This window comes from Hesperophylax consimilis, chromosome 3, assembly GCF_061612785.1.
Source record: "Hesperophylax consimilis isolate HC1 chromosome 3, BYU_Hcon_1.0, whole genome shotgun sequence".
Classification (NCBI taxonomy): Eukaryota; Metazoa; Arthropoda; class Insecta; order Trichoptera; family Limnephilidae; genus Hesperophylax; species Hesperophylax consimilis.
Genome location: NC_142838.1, coordinates 36,885,737 through 36,907,008, shown reverse-complemented (window position 1 = coordinate 36,907,008; position 21,272 = coordinate 36,885,737). Strand labels below are relative to the sequence as shown.

The 21,272-nt window shown below is 33.5% G+C and overlaps 1 protein-coding gene across 1 annotated transcript in view; it reads left to right on the top strand.

Moving 5' to 3' along the window:
- Nucleotides 1–338: 338 nt before the first annotated feature.
- The window catches only part of Gyg (glycogenin 1), an 81,493-nt gene continuing 60,559 nt past the window's right edge, over nucleotides 339–21,272 (top strand). Inside the window, exon 1 of the mRNA XM_089650612.1 lies at nucleotides 339–493. Within this exon, the coding sequence (XP_089506738.1) occupies nucleotides 487–493 (7 nt within the window). The 5' untranslated portion in view covers nucleotides 339–486. The remainder of the gene's footprint in view (nucleotides 494–21,272) is intronic.

Genomic DNA, 21,272 nt, shown 5'->3' with positions numbered 1-21,272 from the left:
AGGTCTGAATGGGATTGTATGGCGAGCAATATGGAGTTACATAAAACGCTTTGAACTAATAGCGTAATCTGTCACCACCTTTATTCCTAGCATGATAGATATAATCTAGGATCTGTGGAATAATTTTCATGACAAAATAAAAACACTAGTCGATTTGTATATTTTTTAAACGCAGAATAATAGTTTAGATATAATTCGATAAACTTCTCAATCTAGGTGAAAATGGGGCAATCCGGAACGCTTGAATGTGGATCACGGCCATTGGTTTTGAAACACCTGACTTTACCAAGGGGTTCCCAAGGCGGCCTGCAGATGGCAGTGCCGCGAGCAAATCAGCTTCTGGTGTTCACTTCACGACAGTCTTCTTCTGACATTCCAGCGGGAGTTGTTCGAGGAATTCACTGCTCCGTGCGTGTTGTGCGATCGTATTAATTCAGTGCCGGTAGTGGCTGATTTTCTGGAGAAAGTATCAATAATCTACCAAACATGGCTGGTAAGTTTAATTATTTACTTTTTGCAATAAGCATTATTTAACCCCACACATATTTTAGTAAAAACTCAATTTTGCTACATTTACGAATTAACGAGAAAGCTCAGTTATGAATGTCAACAGCGCGATATCAAATAAGCAAGATCAAGGTTGGACTATCAATAATTATTTAGAAATTTGGTGATATCTATAAATGTTTTCAGATAAAATTAATGCACAGTTTATTTACTGTTAAACTTTGGGTTTATAAATTTACTATTTACCATGATTTTCAATCGAAATGTGACAATAATACGTTATTATATTTTTTAATTAATGTAAATTAAAGTAGACAATTGTTCAAGCTGTTTTTTTTATTAATGAAACTCGCATACATTCCGCTACAGATGCTGTTATATCCTGAAAGTTCTATGATTAAAATTGTATATTGCATTGGAATTTTCTTACCGCTTCTTGGATTATTTGCGGCAGGCATGGCGCGCTCGATTTTCCGACAATTTTTTTTTCTTTGGGCGGGCGTCAGAAATAGACGAGGAAAGCGTGGATGATACAAAAATCTCCAGTCCAGTGATGAAGTCTATTTGCGTTCCTGACGAAGGTTCGAGACGACGCGACGGAACGAACTCTTCAAACTTCGAATTGTCGACAATGTCGGTTTTATCCATCGCCAACCGTTTCATTGACCATTTCCCAAAATTTCAAGAGCACAGGCTAACCTATTGACCTACAAGATATTTGTTATTGTCATATTGTGTAACATCATGTGTTACTTCTATGGAAGTAGGTGCTGATAAGAATTTGCGCATGCGCCACTCCGTGCAAAATTTGAACCTGAATGGAACGGGGAAAACATTTGTTTCACAGAACTTGTTAAATATATTTAACTTCTGTGAAAGTTCTATTCAACTTATGTTATTATTTCACTATGGGCCCGTTGTTTCACGGTACTTGAAGGACTTGAATATTAACTCTAGATCATGTTCTGTGAAACAACAGAACTGGCCCTAAATATAATTATTAAATATTATTATAGGAATAGTATGCTTTCTAAAACGGTAACATGTATTAATTTGTATATTTATTGTAAATAACAACAACAAAAATATTTACGATATACTCTATAGGCGTGTACAACAAATAAAAAAGAGGAACGTTGAAAGTACCTTGTTATTGAGATCTGTTCACTAAACAAGCCATTTCAAGTAACGGTTTGATCCCGAATTGTGAATTGAATTCGCCAGGCCAATAAATACTTTAAGTATATGCCACACTGAAAATTTTGTAAGTTTCTAAGCTAATTATGCTTAAAGCGATGCACTACGTCGTGTAATATTTTAAATTGAGCCGCTATTAATAACAACCCTTACGTAGATGGCGATAGGGTTTAAATTCCCAACACCATCCGCCTGTTTTTGATTTATGCAAGAAAAAAACATGGCCAAAAAGTGCCTTTTATTTTATTTTGTGGATGTTCAGGCATAAATATTTATTTTTTTTTCGATCATTTTATAAATAACTTAATTTGCCACATTATACAATAAAATCATAACCGAAAATGGGTTCGTAAGTAGAAGATTTTGAACTTTAAAGCAGTTTTCATAGGCCTTTACATTATTTTTTTCTGGGCTTATAAAAAGACTTATCTAAAAAATACTCGATTATTTCAAAGGCCAAGATGTATTCTACTCGCAGTATTTAATTAAAGCGTCTGAAACGTTTCTAGGCGACCAAATTTTCAAACCAAAAACACATGATTTTGCATTACTACGTATGGCATCGCCTTAATAAATTCGTTTTAATTTCTCGTGATTAAAATGTATGAAATAAAATAATTCGCAACATTTTTTATTTCGATCGAAAAAATATAACATTCTTCCTTCTTCATATTAAACTCGAAATGCTGCCAGAAATTCTTCGCCGACAATTCGAAAATCTTTAAATAAATTCTCAGTTATATTAAAGTGATTGTCATAGATATTTGAATATTGAAAATACCTATAATATGAACATATATGAAAACTTTGTCCGATTTCAACGTGTTAGGTGCGTAACACGAAAATGTATTACATATTTAATTAGATTTTTATATCTAGAATATTTCGTAATGATTCCAGCGATTCATAAATTCAATATTAACATTGTACCAGAAATTTGATACAAGATACAACAATATTTATATAAAAACTTCATTCATGACATTGAATAGTGTGAAGTGAAACATAAAACTTGTAACTGTGTAAAATGTATATCTACTTATGTATAACCATCACGCTGTTTGTCGGAAGGGGTAGGCAGAGAGAATGACCTCCACACAACAAATAGATTTAGCCTAGAAAACGGACGTTCTCCAAATCTTGCAATAGATACTTACTTTTAATATAATTCATAACTCTGTTGACAGCCGATTTCATTTGGGAATTCTATGGCTTGTACGTGTCCAAAAATTTCAGCCGTATTCGTCACCAAGCCTTTTTAAAGATACCACACGATAGAATAGTTGTTCTAGCACAGCATAGCATGACGAGATGAATGGTGCTATTGAATGAAATTTCTGAAACGGATACTCTGAAACAGTTACTCTTTTAAATACATCTTTTTGAATTTATATTTTGTTTTCGTTAATAAATGAATGCAAATCCTTGAAGTGGAAATTATCCCACTTCTCGACTTCTGATGGAGCTGAAACTCAGCAGATAGGCTCACTGTCGATGGCAATGCATTCTGTGAAATTTTAGTTTAGAGAAATGTGTATATGTCCACATATTTCTCAGATTTTTTTTTAACCCCACACAGGAGGCACTGAAGAACATGATTTCCTTCAGGGTCTATGTCATCTTTGGAGTTACTTTGTGGAGGGTCCCTCTAAGGAAAGGAAGACGAGTAAATTCTGGAAGGAAAAGAGTACGAGGGGTGGGTAGGAATTTGGGGTCAGTGTGTCCACGAGTGACAGACGTATGAATCTACGCGTCCGCCGCCAAGACCTGAACAAACCTTTCCCCACTAACCCGGGCACCCCTGCTAAGTCACCGAACGTAGCGAAACGTATGGCAGAGGTGTTGGTTATCCAATTAATGGTTCCCGGAGCAACGCTACCCATACCCGCCTCCCAAATTAAAGTTAACATACGAAATAAATGTTGGTCCTACCCAATCGGTATTTGGCTCAGTTGTTAGCGCAGTCGACTCCAGTCCCCGGGGAGGAAGGTTAAATCCTCACTCAAATCATTCAGTGTTATTCTGACTTTTCACCCCATGCGAATATTATTTGAGTTTTTCTTCAACGGGCATCTCAGATTTTTCTATCAAGCACTTTACCTTATAATAAGTAGATACACACTGTATTTTCCTACGAACGACGCTGAACTGAAATCGTTTCGAGAATTACTCGAGAGTTTATTTAAAACCCTCTGTTGACAGTTTTATTTCAACCTTCCTGTGGGAAATTAGTGTTTTTGGACTAAGCAAATGAACGTAATTAGCGTGGATTTAGACGTATATTGATTGGTGTCTTTGGGCCAAGGCCGCTTCTAAATCAGTCCCATATTAAAATATTATTGCCTGGAGGGAGTTCTGGCATTACTCAGTCGTACTAATTTCTGAAAATATGCCAAAAAGTAATTCAGCCGAAGAATCATGCTACTTTAAAAGAATGATGTTATAATTTTGTATCTCAATCAACTCTAAAGAGTATAAAATAAAGTCACTATCCGCGTCTGTCTGTTTGTGTGCTTAGTTCTTCTAAACTATGCCATGGAGTTGGATAAGGTTTGCACTATCATTTAGATAATTTCTTCCTGAAGGTTTCTATATAGGTATATAATACATGGATATAATATTTATTGAAAGTAGAGAAAAGTCTAGCAACGCCGGGTACCTACACGTCAGCTAGTACTTTTATAAAACGGTTGCCATTTGAACGAAAATAATTAGGCAAAATTAATAAGAAGTTTTTAAAACATGTATATCGTTTATGAAATTAATTCACAACTTAAAATCAATACAATAGGGTGTCCGGGGGTAAAGCGCGCTAACTTCGGGAGGTGATTCTACATGATGGTAGAAGTAAAACAAGATAAATAACTTTTTCGAAATTACAATGTTTATTTTCCCATTTGTATGGGAAAATAAACATGGGTTTGTACTATTCAACTTTCTTGCCTAAAAACTACCTTAAAATGTTGGAATTTCGAAAAAAATTGGTTGTCTTTTTTACTTGCACTATCATCGATCACTAATACAAAACTATATGTACAATGCATTTGACCAATGAACGTGATTGCTGTATTAGAATGTACATATATATATATATATTATTATTTATTTATATTCTGTACAGGCATGTAAGGGACCATACTTACCTGGTAGCCCACTATTGTGCCAATCTTCATTATTATTATTATTTTATTGAAGATGAAGATAATACTAATGAATCTAAACGAAACATGAAATAGAACAAGACACATAAAAACTAAAAAGATAATATGATTTAAGATTTTCTCGGCCCTAAAGTATTCTGTCTTATTTAAATAATTAAATAACACTTCTGCCCTGATGATGGACACTGCAATGCTGTCCGAAACGTTGGCTAAAGAAGGAGTTAGCGCAACACGGCATAACACCCCAAAAACAAATAACATAAAAAGAGTATGGTCACAAGACAGGATCTCTTAATAAATGTGACGTTTAATAAATCGGTCCCAATGGTCGAGTAGTTTAAGACGCCTGATCCTGGGTTCGATTCCTAGTTGTAGCCGCTATCTTTTTATTTTTCCGTGTCTTATTCTATTTCATGTTTTGTTTAGATTTATTAGTATTATCTTCTTCTGGATATAACCTTATAAGTTAAAATAAATAGTTCCTAAATAATTATAATCAATAATTAGTCGCCTGAAATATCAGTACAAATTGAAAATATCTCCAGAGTAAAAATAAATGCCGCCGACCGGAATTGAACCCTTTGAAACCTCGAAACCTTTGTATTGATATTTCAGGCGACTTATTATTTGTTATCCTTTATGCTATGCATAAAACCTTGTCTTATAAACATTACTTTATCATTAAAAAAATATAAATAGTTCCTGATTATTATTATTATTTAGGTATGTTATGATAGCCTTCTTGTAACAGTATTTCGTCCAGTTTAACACATCTACAATGAAATTATTAGAGTTTATTATTATTTATATGATATTTAACAAAATATCTATTATAATGCATTATTTTGCTTCTCCGGAGACTGAAATAGATGCTTTTTCCTCATTGTGAGAAAAATGATACAAAGTTTTTCTAAAATAATTTAAATGTGCAGCTCTTCTGGATATTTACCGTTATTTCGATATTTTAAAATGTTTCTTAAATTTCACAAGAAATAAGGAAAATAATTTTTCTTACTTCTGTCCCGGCCTTATGAGTAGGAGGTTTTGTCTGACCTCACTATTCAAAATTATATTTTTTCCAGGTTTATTTAAAAAAAAAACACTGTTTTCTGACTTAGCTCACACCGACCCACGATATGTTTGCAGTTGACTGCATATTTCATGCCATTCTACTAAAATGTGTTTTCGATTGTCGTATCGAATGGCGAAGAAAAATATCTAGATCTCATTTTTCATACAGATTCCTCAGCGACCTTCAATTCATTATCTCTTAAAGATAGCCTTCTGACTTTCGACTCAATGTTTGCGATGAAAGAACTTTTGGTTTACTAAAATTCGGGTCCGAATAAATATAAAATCATTGCATCTCTAATCTCTAAACAGTATAAAATAAAGTAGCTATCCGCGTCTGTCTGTAATTCAACACAGTGAATATTCAACACACTTTTAAAAAGTGATATAAAGTCATTAAATACGATGTTTTTTTTAACCTATCCTAACCTAACCTACTTAACCCAGTTAATAATGTTTTTGTTTCATCTTTTTCCATGACTTTATATAACTTTTTAAAGATGTGATGAATTATAATTTTGATGATTTATCCGGTCACCCTTCTATACTACGTAACGGATTTTGATAAGGTTTTCACTACCATTTATATAATCAACTTTGAAATTAGATGAATTGTTCAATTTCGTGAAACAACCCGTTTCACAAAATTTGAACAATTCACAAATTTCGAAGATAATTTTCAAGTTATGTAAAAGTTCCATTCAAGCTCTGTTATTATAATACTATGGGCCAGTTGCTTCACACAACTGAAATAATAACAGAACTTGAATTTTATCTTTGAAATTTGATGGAGTGTTCAAATACTCTGAAACAACCCTGTGTAGGTGGGTATTTAGTATTTTTTACCTGTGCCGACTGCACATAATATATAAGTATGGGTTCCATGATAACTCAACACAGTGACAATTCAACACACCTTTAAAAAGTGATGTAAAGTCATTAGAAACGATGATAAATTTTTTTTAACCTAAGCTGCTTAACCCAGTTAAAGTTTTTGTTTCATCACATCAAATATTACGAAAACCTTCCGATTACCCAACGGATCGATTATTCGAAGAATTTCAAGTGCCTTCATTTAAAGATCTTTATACTAAAAATGCATTAATTCAAATCATAAAAGAAAAAGACAAGTATCAATTTCTAACTGAAAACCGTACTCGACTTAAATATATTTTTCCATGCCCAAAATTAAACACTTCCTTTGCACAAAATTATTACACTTACCGGGCAAGAATTTTTTTCAATCGACTACCTGAAGAAATTAGAAACATTAATGATAACATCCAAATAATAAACACTGAAAAAATATTTTAAAGACAAACTTACAAAAAATAAAAATGTTTCCAATTGAATTAATCTTAAGAATAACTCACTTCAAATAAGTTTAAAATCATTTTATTTTTAATTACTTACTTATTGTAATAAAACAATGTACACTCCTCTTCCAGCCACAAGCTAATGCTTCTATGGAAGAGGGGTCTTGAAATATTTGATCATATATTGTAACAAATAAACAAAAATGTACTTATATAATAAATATAATAAATAAATAAACACTTTCCATGACTTTATATAACTTTTTAAAGATGTGATGATTTATCCGGTCACCATAAGTATGTCGTCTTTTATTATTCGGCGGTGTATCGTCTCTGCATACTCCTTCGGTGACTTACTATTATTGTTAGCAAAAATATCCAGTATATGTCCAGCGTATCTGGATATTTACCCTTTTTTAATATTGTTTAATTTTTCTACGTACCTACTTCCTAGTATTTGTTTTGTGTATTTTTATGAATATCACGTAGTCAATCGACTTATCTATTTTTCAACGTGGCTAAACTATTGTATGTTTTGGTGGCGCCTCGCCTTCTTGGCACGGATTCGGGTTGGTTATCCACTAGCTAGTAGCTAGGGCGCCCCTCTCGGCGGCAGACTCCTCCGCTCGAACCAGTTTCACATTCCCCGACGGGTCGTTCCCGTCGAGGGAATCGATTGATTTGTTTTTGCAATCTGGGGGCGCTGACTTCAAAAAGCGAATGCACTTTCAAATGTTACCAGTATCCAATATTTGCGGTATCAAATTGCAACAGATAATGACATATCTAACAAGCAGTGGCGTTCCAGAGTATTTTATGGTAGGCAGTAGGAAAACCATCGAGTTAATCGACCTTAATTCACCACAGATGTGGTAACTTTTCGCAAAGAATGGCAAGTCTACTTACTGGCTTTATCCTATGTTAATTGGGATTACCTAAGCCATATCACATATCCAAATAACTGCTTCATTTATGTATATTACAAGTTAATTTTACATATATTTAAGAAATGGTATGTACATATTATTTATTGTTTTTCTGTTTACTGGGAAGAAAAATTACAAGTAGGTACCTACTTACACGATGCAATTGAAAAAAGGAATTATTACGTAACTTACTAACTAGTTAGGGGTAGGCAGAGAGGACGGACCGCCAAACAACTCGGTCTTGGCACACACTCCTTGCCTCATTCACCTTCATACATAGTCTTGTATTATTCTGACTCTTGACATGGCCCGACTCAAGTATCTGATTCACTTGATCGTGCCATGTATTCCTCGGGCGTCCTCGACTTCTGTTACCATTCACATTTGCATCATATATTCTCCTTACACTCCTTTCTTCGCTCATTCGCTATATATGCCCAAACCATTTAAGCGACCCTTTCTTGATCTTACTCTTTACGCTCACATCAGCCTTGCACTCTTTGCGGATCTCCACATGTCTCACACGATCATACATGATCGCTGAGGCGTATGTGTGTTAAAACCATGTAATTATTACGTAATTAAAAAAAAGTTAATATCGTACAAGAGCCCCAACTGTCCAGAGCCAGTGGGACTATACTAGGGTACGTTGTGATGCTGGAGGGAGTGGGGGGCAACTTTCCAGCAATTACACAATCCTTATAACTATTGTTAAGGCGATGCACTACGTCGTGTAATATTTTAAATTGACCCGCTATCAATAACAACCCTTACGTAGATGGCGATAAGGTTTAAATTCCCGCTTAACACCATCCGCCTGTTTTGATTTATGCAAGAAAAAAACATGGCCAAAAAGTTCCTTTTATTTTATTTTGTTAATGTTCAGGCATAAATATTTTTTTTTTCGATCATTTTATAAATAACTTAATTTTCCACATTAAACAATAAAATCATAACCGAAAATGGGTTCGTAAGTAGGAGATTTTGAACTTTAAAGCAGTTTTCATAGGCCTTTACATTATTTTTTTCCGGGCTTATAAAAAGACTTATCTAAAAAATAGTCGATTATTTCAAAGGCCAAGATGTATTCTACTCGCAGTATTTAATTAAAGCATCTGAAACATTTCTAGGCGACCAAATTTTTAAACCAAAAACACATGATTTTGCATTACTACGTATGGCATCGCCTTAAGCCTTTGACTGACACGCTATATTCTCTTGGCTTGGACTATTTCAGCACATAGCTCGCCATACGTTCTCATTGGTAGTGTATGGCGAGCGATAAGCTGAAATAGTCCAATCCATGCTGCGAACAGCGTAATGTCTCCATCCTAATAGGGATTCCTTTCATGAAATGTTTCTTGTTTATGTATGTCTATTTATTTGTACATTAAATCAGTGTTTTGTATTGCCCATCTTCTGCCTTTCATGGAAAAAAACTTTTTACAGCACCCCGAAATGAATACGTGCTTCTTATGTTTTTTTATTCTTTCCGCAGAGATTTGAGGAGGAAATCCAATTCATATAACTATTAATTATACACCCCAGGGACTTGGATGGAATCGTGATGGGAATTTAGGTATATTTGCTCCCAGACAACAGCTAAGTTTTAGGAGAAATAATGCATAACCACATCAGACAAATTTAGTGCATAGATCATTACATTAATCCTCGTAACAGATAAATCTTATAAATCCACGTTTAATTTTAGATGTAAATCGAAATTTTTATGATTTTGAATTAATAATATCAACGGCTTCAAAATGTCTGCTTTACCACGCATTTAATTTAAGCGCGTCGTCTCCAAGTGTTATTCGAATCATTCATAATATAATATAATATTTGAAGAGTCTGGTGGCGTCGAAGCCAGTCCCTTCGTCAGCTTCGTGTTGTTCTTCTTGTTTAGCCAAGACGGAAATACGCCACCAACAAAATAAACAACACGTGGAGACGTCGATGACACGGGGACTGTGAAACATCACAGCTAGAAACCGGAGAATATATTGAACGATATTTTCGTCTTATGATCATCTACTATGGAATGATATTTTTTTGACTGCGGAATATATGAAAAAATGAATAAGACTCCAGTATTATTGACACCATTTTCTTTAAATTTTCCTATTTGAAAGTGAGTTCCACATGGAGAAAAATTTTAATATATATGAATTCAGTATGCGTTTGTTTGCAAAACTCGAAAAGTAGTCGACCGATATCGCTGAAATATCGTTTGTTCTTATTAGTGCTAGGAGTGTTTAGAGAGTAATTTGAATGGTAGAAGAAGACGGGGAGGCCCGAGGTATACGGAGTCGAATTAAAATCGATGTAATGTTTATAATGAAAGTTCCTGTAAGAACTAGCACTGACGAAATCTTCACCAATCTTAACATCATGTCAATTAAACAACTATATTCTAAAACTATACTCATTTCATAGACATATGAATATTAGTAGACCTGCCCTAAGTGATTAAAAGCATATTATCCCCACTCCCCATACCGGTTCCATTGGAGCCGGCTGTGCTCGCGTATGGCCTCAAGTGAAATTTGAAAACGTGACGTCATCATTCTTGTGCGAACTATGGTCGAGGCATCATCGGTTCATTTTACGAAATAACACGGCAAAATGTTGACTTGTACTATGAAAACTTGTAAAAATAGATGTGAAAAAGAGAATAAACCCAATTGTCGTATTACATTCCATATATAAGCATTATTTTACTTTATTAGCATATTCACATCGTATAATATGGATCAGTTGTAGAAACATAATATACTATCACATCGAGAAACGTCTGGACGCGAAACACAAAGCTGGTTGGTTGCTGGGAAGTAAATTATGAACATTTATAAAAGTGTCTTAACTAAATACTTAAACGAAATATTCGACTCTGAAAATAGAACCGAATTTTTTTGCCGAATTTGGACTTCGCAAATTTGTTCATAACGTGGCGAGTAATTTGCGCTCCCATGTAAAAATGTCTATTCATTCAAAAGCAGATTTTACTTTTAAGAAGTAAATGGTGATATTATAATGCGAGATGCCTATTTACTGTCAGATTGATTTATTGACGAATCACAGTCAGCTTCACTCCCTTCGTTCTTCAACAGTTGATTTTACCCCTCGCCATTATCTTCTCGTCTATTAATTCCTATGTCTGTGACTCATTTACATTCATAAGTACAAAACCCAAGAAATAACAAAAAACACGTACAATAGAAACACTAGATCTCACGGTAAAAAACTTATCCAACAAATAACTACTTATACAACTTTTGGGCAAAAAAGCTTCTTATATCATAGTATTTAACTCTATAAATACCACTCTCACTTAAAAACCTCAACATTATAACATTTAAATCTCAAATAAAAAGCTGGATACTTAATATAGGGAGATCTGAAATAGAAAATATACTGATATCAAACACAGGCTAAAACCGAATCTACTTAACTGAACTATACAAAAAAACACTATTAAAATTATTTTAAAAAAAATAAAAATTATGCTACATGATATGTTTATAATTAAATTCATATGTTACTTTGTTGTAATATTAATTTCTTATAATTAAATTATAATATGTAAATGAAATCCTCAGCACGGGAGATCCCAGTGAGGATATCATTATCTCTATATGTTACTAAGAAAAGAAGACAATAAACCATTATTATAATGTAGTTTATTAACAGTAACATTGTAGTATACAGTAGTGAATGGTGGTAGAAGTCTGAGACCCCCCGAGAAAGACTTTAGCAATAGCGAAGCATTACAGAATCCAATAGTTACTGATAAAAAATATTGCTAATTTATTAAAAAAATCTTTTCAAATTATTGGTAATCCGGTGAAAAATGGGATTGCAGGCCGTTTCTTGATAAACGTTTAGTAAATTCCTAGCATAATCGCATGATAACGGGTGAATGTTCAGTTAAATTTTTGATATACTAACTATTATTCAACGAATAATTAAATTGAGACATCTTTGTGGTTATCAACATAAATAAAAAATTAAATGTTCGTTTGTTCAAAATCTTAAATCTCCGAAAGTTCTTCTCCGATGGCTTTGAAATTTTGACACAACTTTGCATTCGAATACGCGTGTCTTTTTATATACCTATATTACACCTGTGACAGGTAAAAACATGTTTTTTTTAAACAGCGCCATTCGTTGGACGTAAAAGCAACACGCGCTATTGGTCCTCTATATGCACAGAAATACTAAGCCATAGCAAAGCGTGGCGGGGTACAGCTAGTTTACTAGTTTATTAAACTAGAAGTGCATTGATTAATGGCACGTGTCTATTCTTTTCAGATGCGTTGCAGCAATCAGATCGATTGAATCAATTTCATTCAATTCGCACGATTAAAGTTCTTGATTTCTTTGCTAATTCCTTATTGATTAGATTTCATGAAATGTGTCGTGACCTTGTTTAACAACACCCACTAGAATTAAATCAATATTTCGCCCTACAGTTTTACGTAATATTCATATGACTCCATTTTCCATATTTTACCGCCATTCGCGTTAACACGCCGAGAATGTCATTTTGATTTAATGCTTTTATTCTAGGAACATAACATCACGGTTTTACTACGTAGTTTACACTCTTCACTCTTCTCTCAATAAATCAATTGAACATATCTTAACTACAACGAGGGATTATATTGCCCGGTTCCCAATTTCGGCAACTCGGTGTTATGCAAAATTTCAGTCAAAATCATTATTTCTCTGAAACAGAAATCTGTTTTCTGCAAAAGCAAAACTCTATAAAAAATTACGAGAAACCGCTGAATAAGATCAAGAATCTTAATTACTATAAAGCATTCATCTGTTCTTGATTCTGAAATACTTATTAAGTCAGCTCTGGCCACAAGAAATTTTCATTGTTTTTTTTCTGTTTGTAATTTCTAGTACAATGGAACTAATTTCAGCTGATATAGATGATGATGGGTCCATTTGAAAAAAAATAAGACTAGATTGTTTTTTCAATATTTTTATTTTTTCTGGCGAGACCAAGTAGGAAAGCTTGTTTGTATTAAAACTAAATAAAAAAATCTACAACATTGAACATAAATCAGTTAATGAGATCAAAAATAACACTAAGTGTAATTATTTTTAAATGGAACTATAGAATAGTTAAAAAGACTCTTTTTTGAGCTTTTTTACACAGCATTTTTGGTAATCCCATACATCATACATTTTTCCTTCCTAGAACTTCCTCTCCTTATTGCTGATCATTTGTCCGTCACTGCTGGACATACTGATCCTTGGATTCCTACCCACCCCTCATACCTTTTTACCTACCCTGAACTTCTTTTCGTTCCTTTCCTTAAAACCCTTCGCGCAACATTCTCAAAGATGACAAGGCCCCGAGGAAAATTATTTTCCTCAAGGCCTGTGTGAGGTTAATGTTAAAAAAGTAAACGATACATGATTTGAATATACCGGTAAGGAAAACGTATTTAAAGATTTGTCAATTTCCTAGCGTATACAGTAAGAACAATGTCAATGATCCTTCATCGATACTTATGGATTACTGGGGGTATAGTTCCATGTTCCACGGATAGAAGTGTGTAACATTATAATAAGAACAAAAGTAAGACGATCGCAGATCTGTGGGATCGAATGTCCCATCGCGCCATGCGGTGAGACTGGAGACTGCGATGACAGAATATGTGGACCCACCACACACCGCAGGCGCCGGGTAGGAAATAGAACGAACTGGAGCCCAAATAGAAGATTAAGGGTATTCTCAAAATATATATGTAAAAACTTCACACCGATAGATGGCGTTATTTTCGAATAAAACACTTTTAACACGCTATGCTTTTTAACACATTCGTTGCGGGAAACGAGAAAACTCGTCGTACGCCTTTTTACAATAAGACGCGGGAGACGAGTTTACTCGTTTTGTTGCGGTAAGGGGCGGGAAACTTGTAAACAAGGGATTCTAAATGGGTGCGGGGTCATGTGTTTTCTATTGTCAGCGGACACGCAACAAAAAAAATAAAAATAATAAAATCGTTGTCGCGTATGTTCCGCTCACAAACTACGCAGTGAAACGCGGTACATGTGCAAGTTTTGCAATGTGCCCCTGCATAAAGGAAAGTGTTTCGAACGCTATCACATATTGAAGCACTATTAGGTTATAGTTTTTTTTTATATGTATTGAAAATTTCTAAATAATGTTGTAATTTTGTATGAATAAATTTCGATATGTTATTTCGATTGTGAAATACTGTTTGTTTGATTTCCAAGAAAGTATAAAGTTTTTGTTCACAAAAAAGGGAATTACACATACATTGCTAAGTAAATAAATACAGACATCTTTTTAAAGTAAAACACTGAAAGTTTCATCGAAAAATATCAAATAGATCATAAGATATGAATATTTTGCGGAAAGTCTAATTTTGGCGCTAAAATTATAAAAAAACGCCCGCGCTTCGCCCCCAATTTGGCGATAAAATGCCCGACCATATAGTGTTAATATTGAGATGAATTATTAGTTTGCGCCCGTACATAAGATATATTAATCTTTGTAAATTGTTTTTTCTTCCTATTTAGCTCAGGTCTTAGAGAACGGTATAAAAACATACTTTTATCGCAAAATCAACACGTAAAAAATAAATTTTGCCAAAACTCGCACGCCTATCAAAACATATTTGCGAAAAAGAGTGCATCTCTAACTACTAACGGTATAACGCGTAAGTTTAAAAGAGACGGACGACAGAGAGGACTGTTGAATACAGTAAATTAAATCAACGCCCGGGGAGATTGAATGATTTATAATAAGGTGGCGGTGTTATGTTATTTATTCTTGCTGGCGTTAACTAGACCCTTTTTGTCCCGTTGCACTACGTATGATGCTGTCAAATGTACGGTTATGGTTTTCGGGCTGAAAATCGTGGTACGTCAGTATTACATGGTTCCCGATTCCTTACACATTTTTACTAGTGATTTTTGGTACGTCCGTATTACATGGTTCCCGATTCCTTACACATTTTTACTAGTGATTTTTGGTACGTCCGTATTACACGGTTCCCGATTCCTTACACATTTTTACTAGTGATTTTTGGTACGTCCGTATTACATGGTTCCCGATTCCTTACACATTTTTACTAGTGATTTTTGGTACGTCCGTATTACATGGTTCCCGAAGCCTTACAATTTTTTTACTAGTGTTTTTTTTTCCGACGAAAAGTTTCAAGTTTTATGAGAGATTTCGATTAAGACAGATTTCAGGAAAAAGAAAAACAGAACAGCCGAGTCTTAATTCTTAAAACTTTCCGACATCCTTTATATTTCGGAAGAAGAAATACTTTTAAATTGCCTACTTGGCCTACTTTTGTTAGTTTTTATATTATATCGGTGGCTACAACAGATTTATTTGCCAGTTCTTGCTTCCATTTTCTCCAAGCTTACTCAATTTCTCCCAAGACCCCTTAATAAATTTATTGATCCCCATGATATGAGAATATAAAAGTTTTTTACATGTTCTGGAAAGGCAGGCAATTTTACTAAATGGTTTCTAAAGATATCTCTTTACAATTCCGAATAGAGGATACATAAAGTTTTGCAAACGGAGCATTGTCTCGACTATGTCTGATGTACATAATATCAAGAAGCATCATATGACAATGGACAATTCATTGCATGTGTACCAATTCCGATGAACTCTAATTGATTTTTGATTAGAGTGTAGGTAAGCAATAACATTTTTATACTTGTCGATTTACAGGAACGTGGTCAAATGAAAGATTTTGATGTAGATAGATACCTTTGATTAATTTATTTATATTTTTTTAGTCGGGGGATTTCATAGATTTGAAAACTTAAATATCTGTCAAGCATTGTCCGATCTCACGACTATGGGAGTTTAATCGATACATTCAATGATCGCATAATGTATCGAATGTATCCCTCTTATCTCTGATACCTCCTTGATATTCTAAGTACCACAATACTATAGTTGCAAAAATACACTTCCCTTGAACATTTTTGACATCTCTTATCGAAAATGAAACAATCAATGTAGGTAACTTAACCAATATCCAGAATCCAGGTTGGTAACTTCTAAATCTATTGAAATAATAGTTGTAACCCGCCACGCGTTGCTGTGGCTCAAAAATAGCGTGTGTTGCTTTTACGTCCCATAGATGGCGCTATTTAAAAAAAGCATGTAGAAACTATAAAGAAGATTTTACTATATGTATAAATATAAATGCAAAGGTTCATATAGATGTTACCAATATTATATAGATGTCATCTGTGACAGGTAAAAACACGATATTTTTTTTAAACAGTGCCATCTGTTGGATGTAAAAGCAACACGCGCTATTGTTTCTCTATCTGCACAGACAGACTGAGCCACAGCAAGGCATGGCGGGGTTAGCTAGTTTTTAATAGAAAAGAAAATATTTACAAATTAGGGTAAAATTATTTTTATGTAAACCATCACACTAGGCTGACCCTGCTCCGAAATGACAGAAATTAAATTGAAATTATTTCCTCGGCGCTATGTAACTATTTCTAAACATTTTGTTTTTGAAGTTTTATTGTATAACATGATACTAATTGTTGATTATAAGTGTTTTATTATCTTTTTATTGTTGTAACAAATAGATATAATGATATCCTGGCTGGGATCTCCCGTGCTGAGGATTTCATTTATTTATTGTTATATAATTCGTTTAGGGTTTAAATAATAATAACGTAGGTACTCGCCAGTCTTTGAGTAACTTTATACTTAATTTCAAGACAAGCCCTAGCATAGTCACATAGAGAGGTCGTACATGACGTCATCGTTCTAGTATTATCTATCTTTTTCGTTTTCATATAAGACGTGTAAGAATGAACAGGAAGATGATGTACGTACGACCACTCTCTGGGACCCACTTTCTGCGAGAATTCTGTACGCCTTTTATACATATAAGCTACTGACATCGTGGCTCTCTCCACTCTTCATGGCATGTCCGGGTGGATTCCTTCAGGAAATGGTCCCCAGAGCTTTGCCAAGATTATTTAACGTCTGCTTCCAAAGCCATTAGTATTTTATTGCATGAATAATAGTCCAAAGGCGAGCCCGGGTTTATTTCTTATTTCGATTATACAGATGATGTATACGGGGATATAGTAATGAACCAAGCGATTGGTCCCACTGTAAAATCTTTGCTCTCAGATTTCAGAGGCCCACGTTTAGATTTTAGAAGAATATCGTTTATCAAACACAGCACAGATGCTGCTAAGTGGATGTTGCTGGTTGTATGCTGGTTTCTGTCCTGTGTTTGGCTGACAATAAATACATAATATAATATGTGTATTGTATATTATATATACAAAAATATAAATCCCGTGAAAATGATGCTTACAGATAGTGTTATTAATTAATTTCGTTTTGTCAACCAAACGCAGAAATACTCATACTTAATATTATATCTGCCTCGTTGGTTAACAAATTGTGACTAGATGTCGTAAAAAACATCCCTACTACAGGGTTTTTCAATAAGAGGTGTTATTTTGAATAGCCCGCTATTTCGGTAGATGTTACCTTTGAAGCTGTCATTTTTTGACATTTGACAAGTAGAAACTACGCCATTAATAAAAATGGAACGATACACGCTTTAACAACGCATTGAAATTATTAAAATTCAAAATGAGGCTGGAGCAACAGTTACGGTGAATGGATCGCTATCGAGAGATGATTAATGATTTTTTATAGCCGGAATTGGATGGTATTGATCTGGACAACGTTTAATTTCAACAAGACTGCGCTACGTGCCACACAAGCAACGAAACCATTGATCTTTTACGATTGAATATCAAAATAACACTTCTTATTGGAAAACCCTGTATATATATTTATATTAAGAATAATGTCTGTGGCGCCATGGCTGTTTTTTTTATACAATTACATTGTGATTTCTAGAGTAATGAAATTTTTCACACTTGACCTTCAAAACAGGAGAAAGGACACTGTATTCGCGGAATTTCGAGAAATATAATAATAACATGGAATTTATATAGCGCAGTTTAGTGTCATTTCACCTCAACCTTATTTTTCCCACCCCTTAAAGCAGAATGTTGATACTTCATAAACTAATTATTGTCTATATCTGTTCAAAATCTAAAAACTCTACATTCCTGTATCTAAATTTCGCTAATTAACAATTAGTTAATGTTAATTAAGTGTTTATCTCAAGTGAAACCAGGTAAATATTGTACTGTATATTATCTCCATATATGTTTAGTTAGTAATAACATAGATCATTGTAGAAATGTATTAGGTATATATTTGTACAGGGCCCTTGAGGTAATTTTGCACAAAAACGGCGCTATACAAATCATCCAAATATTATTATTATTATTAAAGCCCGGTCAGTGCCGGGGACTTCCGGGACTAATAATGACCGCGTTACGGCAAAACATCCTAGATCACAAGTCCCGGGACACTGAATCAAATCATCCTATATATATACTTGTATGAGAACATCCAAAAACATATTTATAATTATTTTTAAAAATTGTTAAAAAAATTTTGAGATGTTTTAATAAATAACAATAAATTGAGAAAATAAATTAAAACGAACTCTTTTGTGAAATTCCATCCAAGTTAGGAGGCTGCTTTGAATGAGTCTTCCGGCCTTGTGATCTAGGAGGTTTTGGTTACGGTCCATGTGATAGATATTTTCCAACAAAAAGAGCCTATAATAGTCCCAGAGAGATATCGTACGTACATTTATTCTATTATCTTCTCTTTTTTCGTTTTCTTACAAGACGTGTGAGAAGGTAGAAGACGATCGTCTATGACGTACGTATAACCTCTCTCTGGATATCGCCTCCTTTTCCGAGTAGTAACAACTTTTTGACTTCTAAACGACCTCTAGTATAAAACACCTTTGTATAATAAAAGTAAGTTTTATAAAAAAAAAAAACACGTTTGTTACTTTGTTAGTAAATAATCTCCGTTACATAATGGGGCGCCTGTGATAAGACATGTCACGAACACCAGTCATTATTTATTATTAATCCATTAGGAAAAATTCTCGGCAAATAATATTAACTTGGATACGTTATCTTAGTATTCTTTAATCGATTTCGTTTAATATTCAATCCACAATAATATAATGTTTATTGCGCCACTGTACAACGTACTGAGCGAAAAACAAGTTATTTATTTTATCTTCAACAAAAATATATTTAAAACGCAGGTAACCTTACGTCTCGTTACGTATGCAATGCAGTTCTGCGACGGTGTGTTTGATGTACGAGTATATTGGAATAATTGTGTAAACGTTTAGTCTAACATTATGAACTTTACCTCTGTACTCTGCAGGTAAATTAATATTTATTTTAATTTTTTATTGGAACAACTTTCCTTTAACTTTTGTAGTTTATAGGTACCCGTTTTTTTTTTTAAATTTAAAAACGAAAGTAAAACATTCCCGGGTTACGAATAACCTGACAATATTTGAAAATTTCCTACTACCACCCAGTAAGCTGAAAATGTTGTGATGGAGGACTTAGCCAGCCGAGGAATTGAACACGCTACGCCCGAGTGGGACCCAAGCGCGATGTCAACTCGGCCACCGACCGGTCTATCAATGTAATATAGGGTGTTTGGGGGTAAAGTGCACTAACTTCGGGGGGGGGGGGGGATTCCACATGATTTTAGAAGTAAGAAAAGATAAATAACCAATAATCGGAATTCCAACGTTTTAAGGTAGTTTTTAGGTTAAAAAGTTGAATTGTTTGTACGGGAAAATAAACATTTTAATTTTCTTCATTGTAAGTATATTTATCTTTTTTACCTATACCGTCATGTAGAATCACCTCCCGGTTCATGCACTTTACCACCGTGCATCTGTGTATCATTTAAGAAGATGATGATTCTAACAAATCTAAACAAAACATGAAAGAGAATAAGACAAAGAAAATAAATAGATAACGGTCTCAACTGGAAATCGAACCCAGGATCTCAGTTTTAACGGAACAAAGTCTTTATCCATTCAACCATTGGGATCTAATATTTTTTTATTTATTTAATAAAATGTTAGTGTCCAACTAGGAGGATTTCCCGTTTTAGAACAGTCAAAAATTTAACGAACTAAAATACATATTTTGAAAAAAAATCGATTAAAACATAAAGTTAACTGAGTATTGTTTAGCATAGTTATTAATTAATTAATTTATTTATTTATTCATTTTCAAGAAATCGACAGTTTACATTTAATCAGTTTCTACATACGTATTGTATAGCTAAAATAAAACCAATTATGGATTTCCTCCTTGTGACTTTACCTCTACTGAGACAGCATAATATGGAATATAAATTAAATTTTTGAGAAAGGAAAAAAAATATTCAAAACAAAAGAGTAGGTATATAAAACGAAAAATTTACAAAACAATACATTTATAATATGATTATAATAATAGGTACATATTATAAATGTAGGTAACTGGTTTTTGCATCGCATATTATAGTCCATATTGTTATTATACGTCATATTTCTCGATCTCATATTTCAAATTCAGAATCAACAATATTATCTTACAACTAATTTTTCCCATATTTTTGGCAGCTGTAAAGGAAGGTTACAAACCAATTTTTTAGAACTTTGTTATTATTAAAAAATGTAGCTGTTAGTATTTACTTCTTCTTCAATAATATTATTGAATTTATTAATATAATTTTATTGTTTATTGGGAACATTTACAAAATGTTATTATAATTAATTAATTATAAAAAATAAAATTAATTATTTTAATTCATTAATTTTTGGATACAAAAATATATTTATATAACACTATAAAGTCTACACTATTTATATGTTTTAATGTGAATACTGATCGTGTGCAAGAGTCATGTTGTACAAAATGATTTTTGTTTTTTTTAGAAAATTCGATTTTATGTATGAAGATTTTCAGGATATTTCAGTTTTTCAAAATCTAACTTTCGAAAAAAAGATGTCTTTGGCTACAACAACATCAATACTGCATTTTTGTAATATTAGCACTCTAGTAAACTCAAAATTGACGAGCCGCCACGGTTCCTAATTGCGGTATCTTGTGAGGTTGAAGAGAGTGGAGAAGGGAAT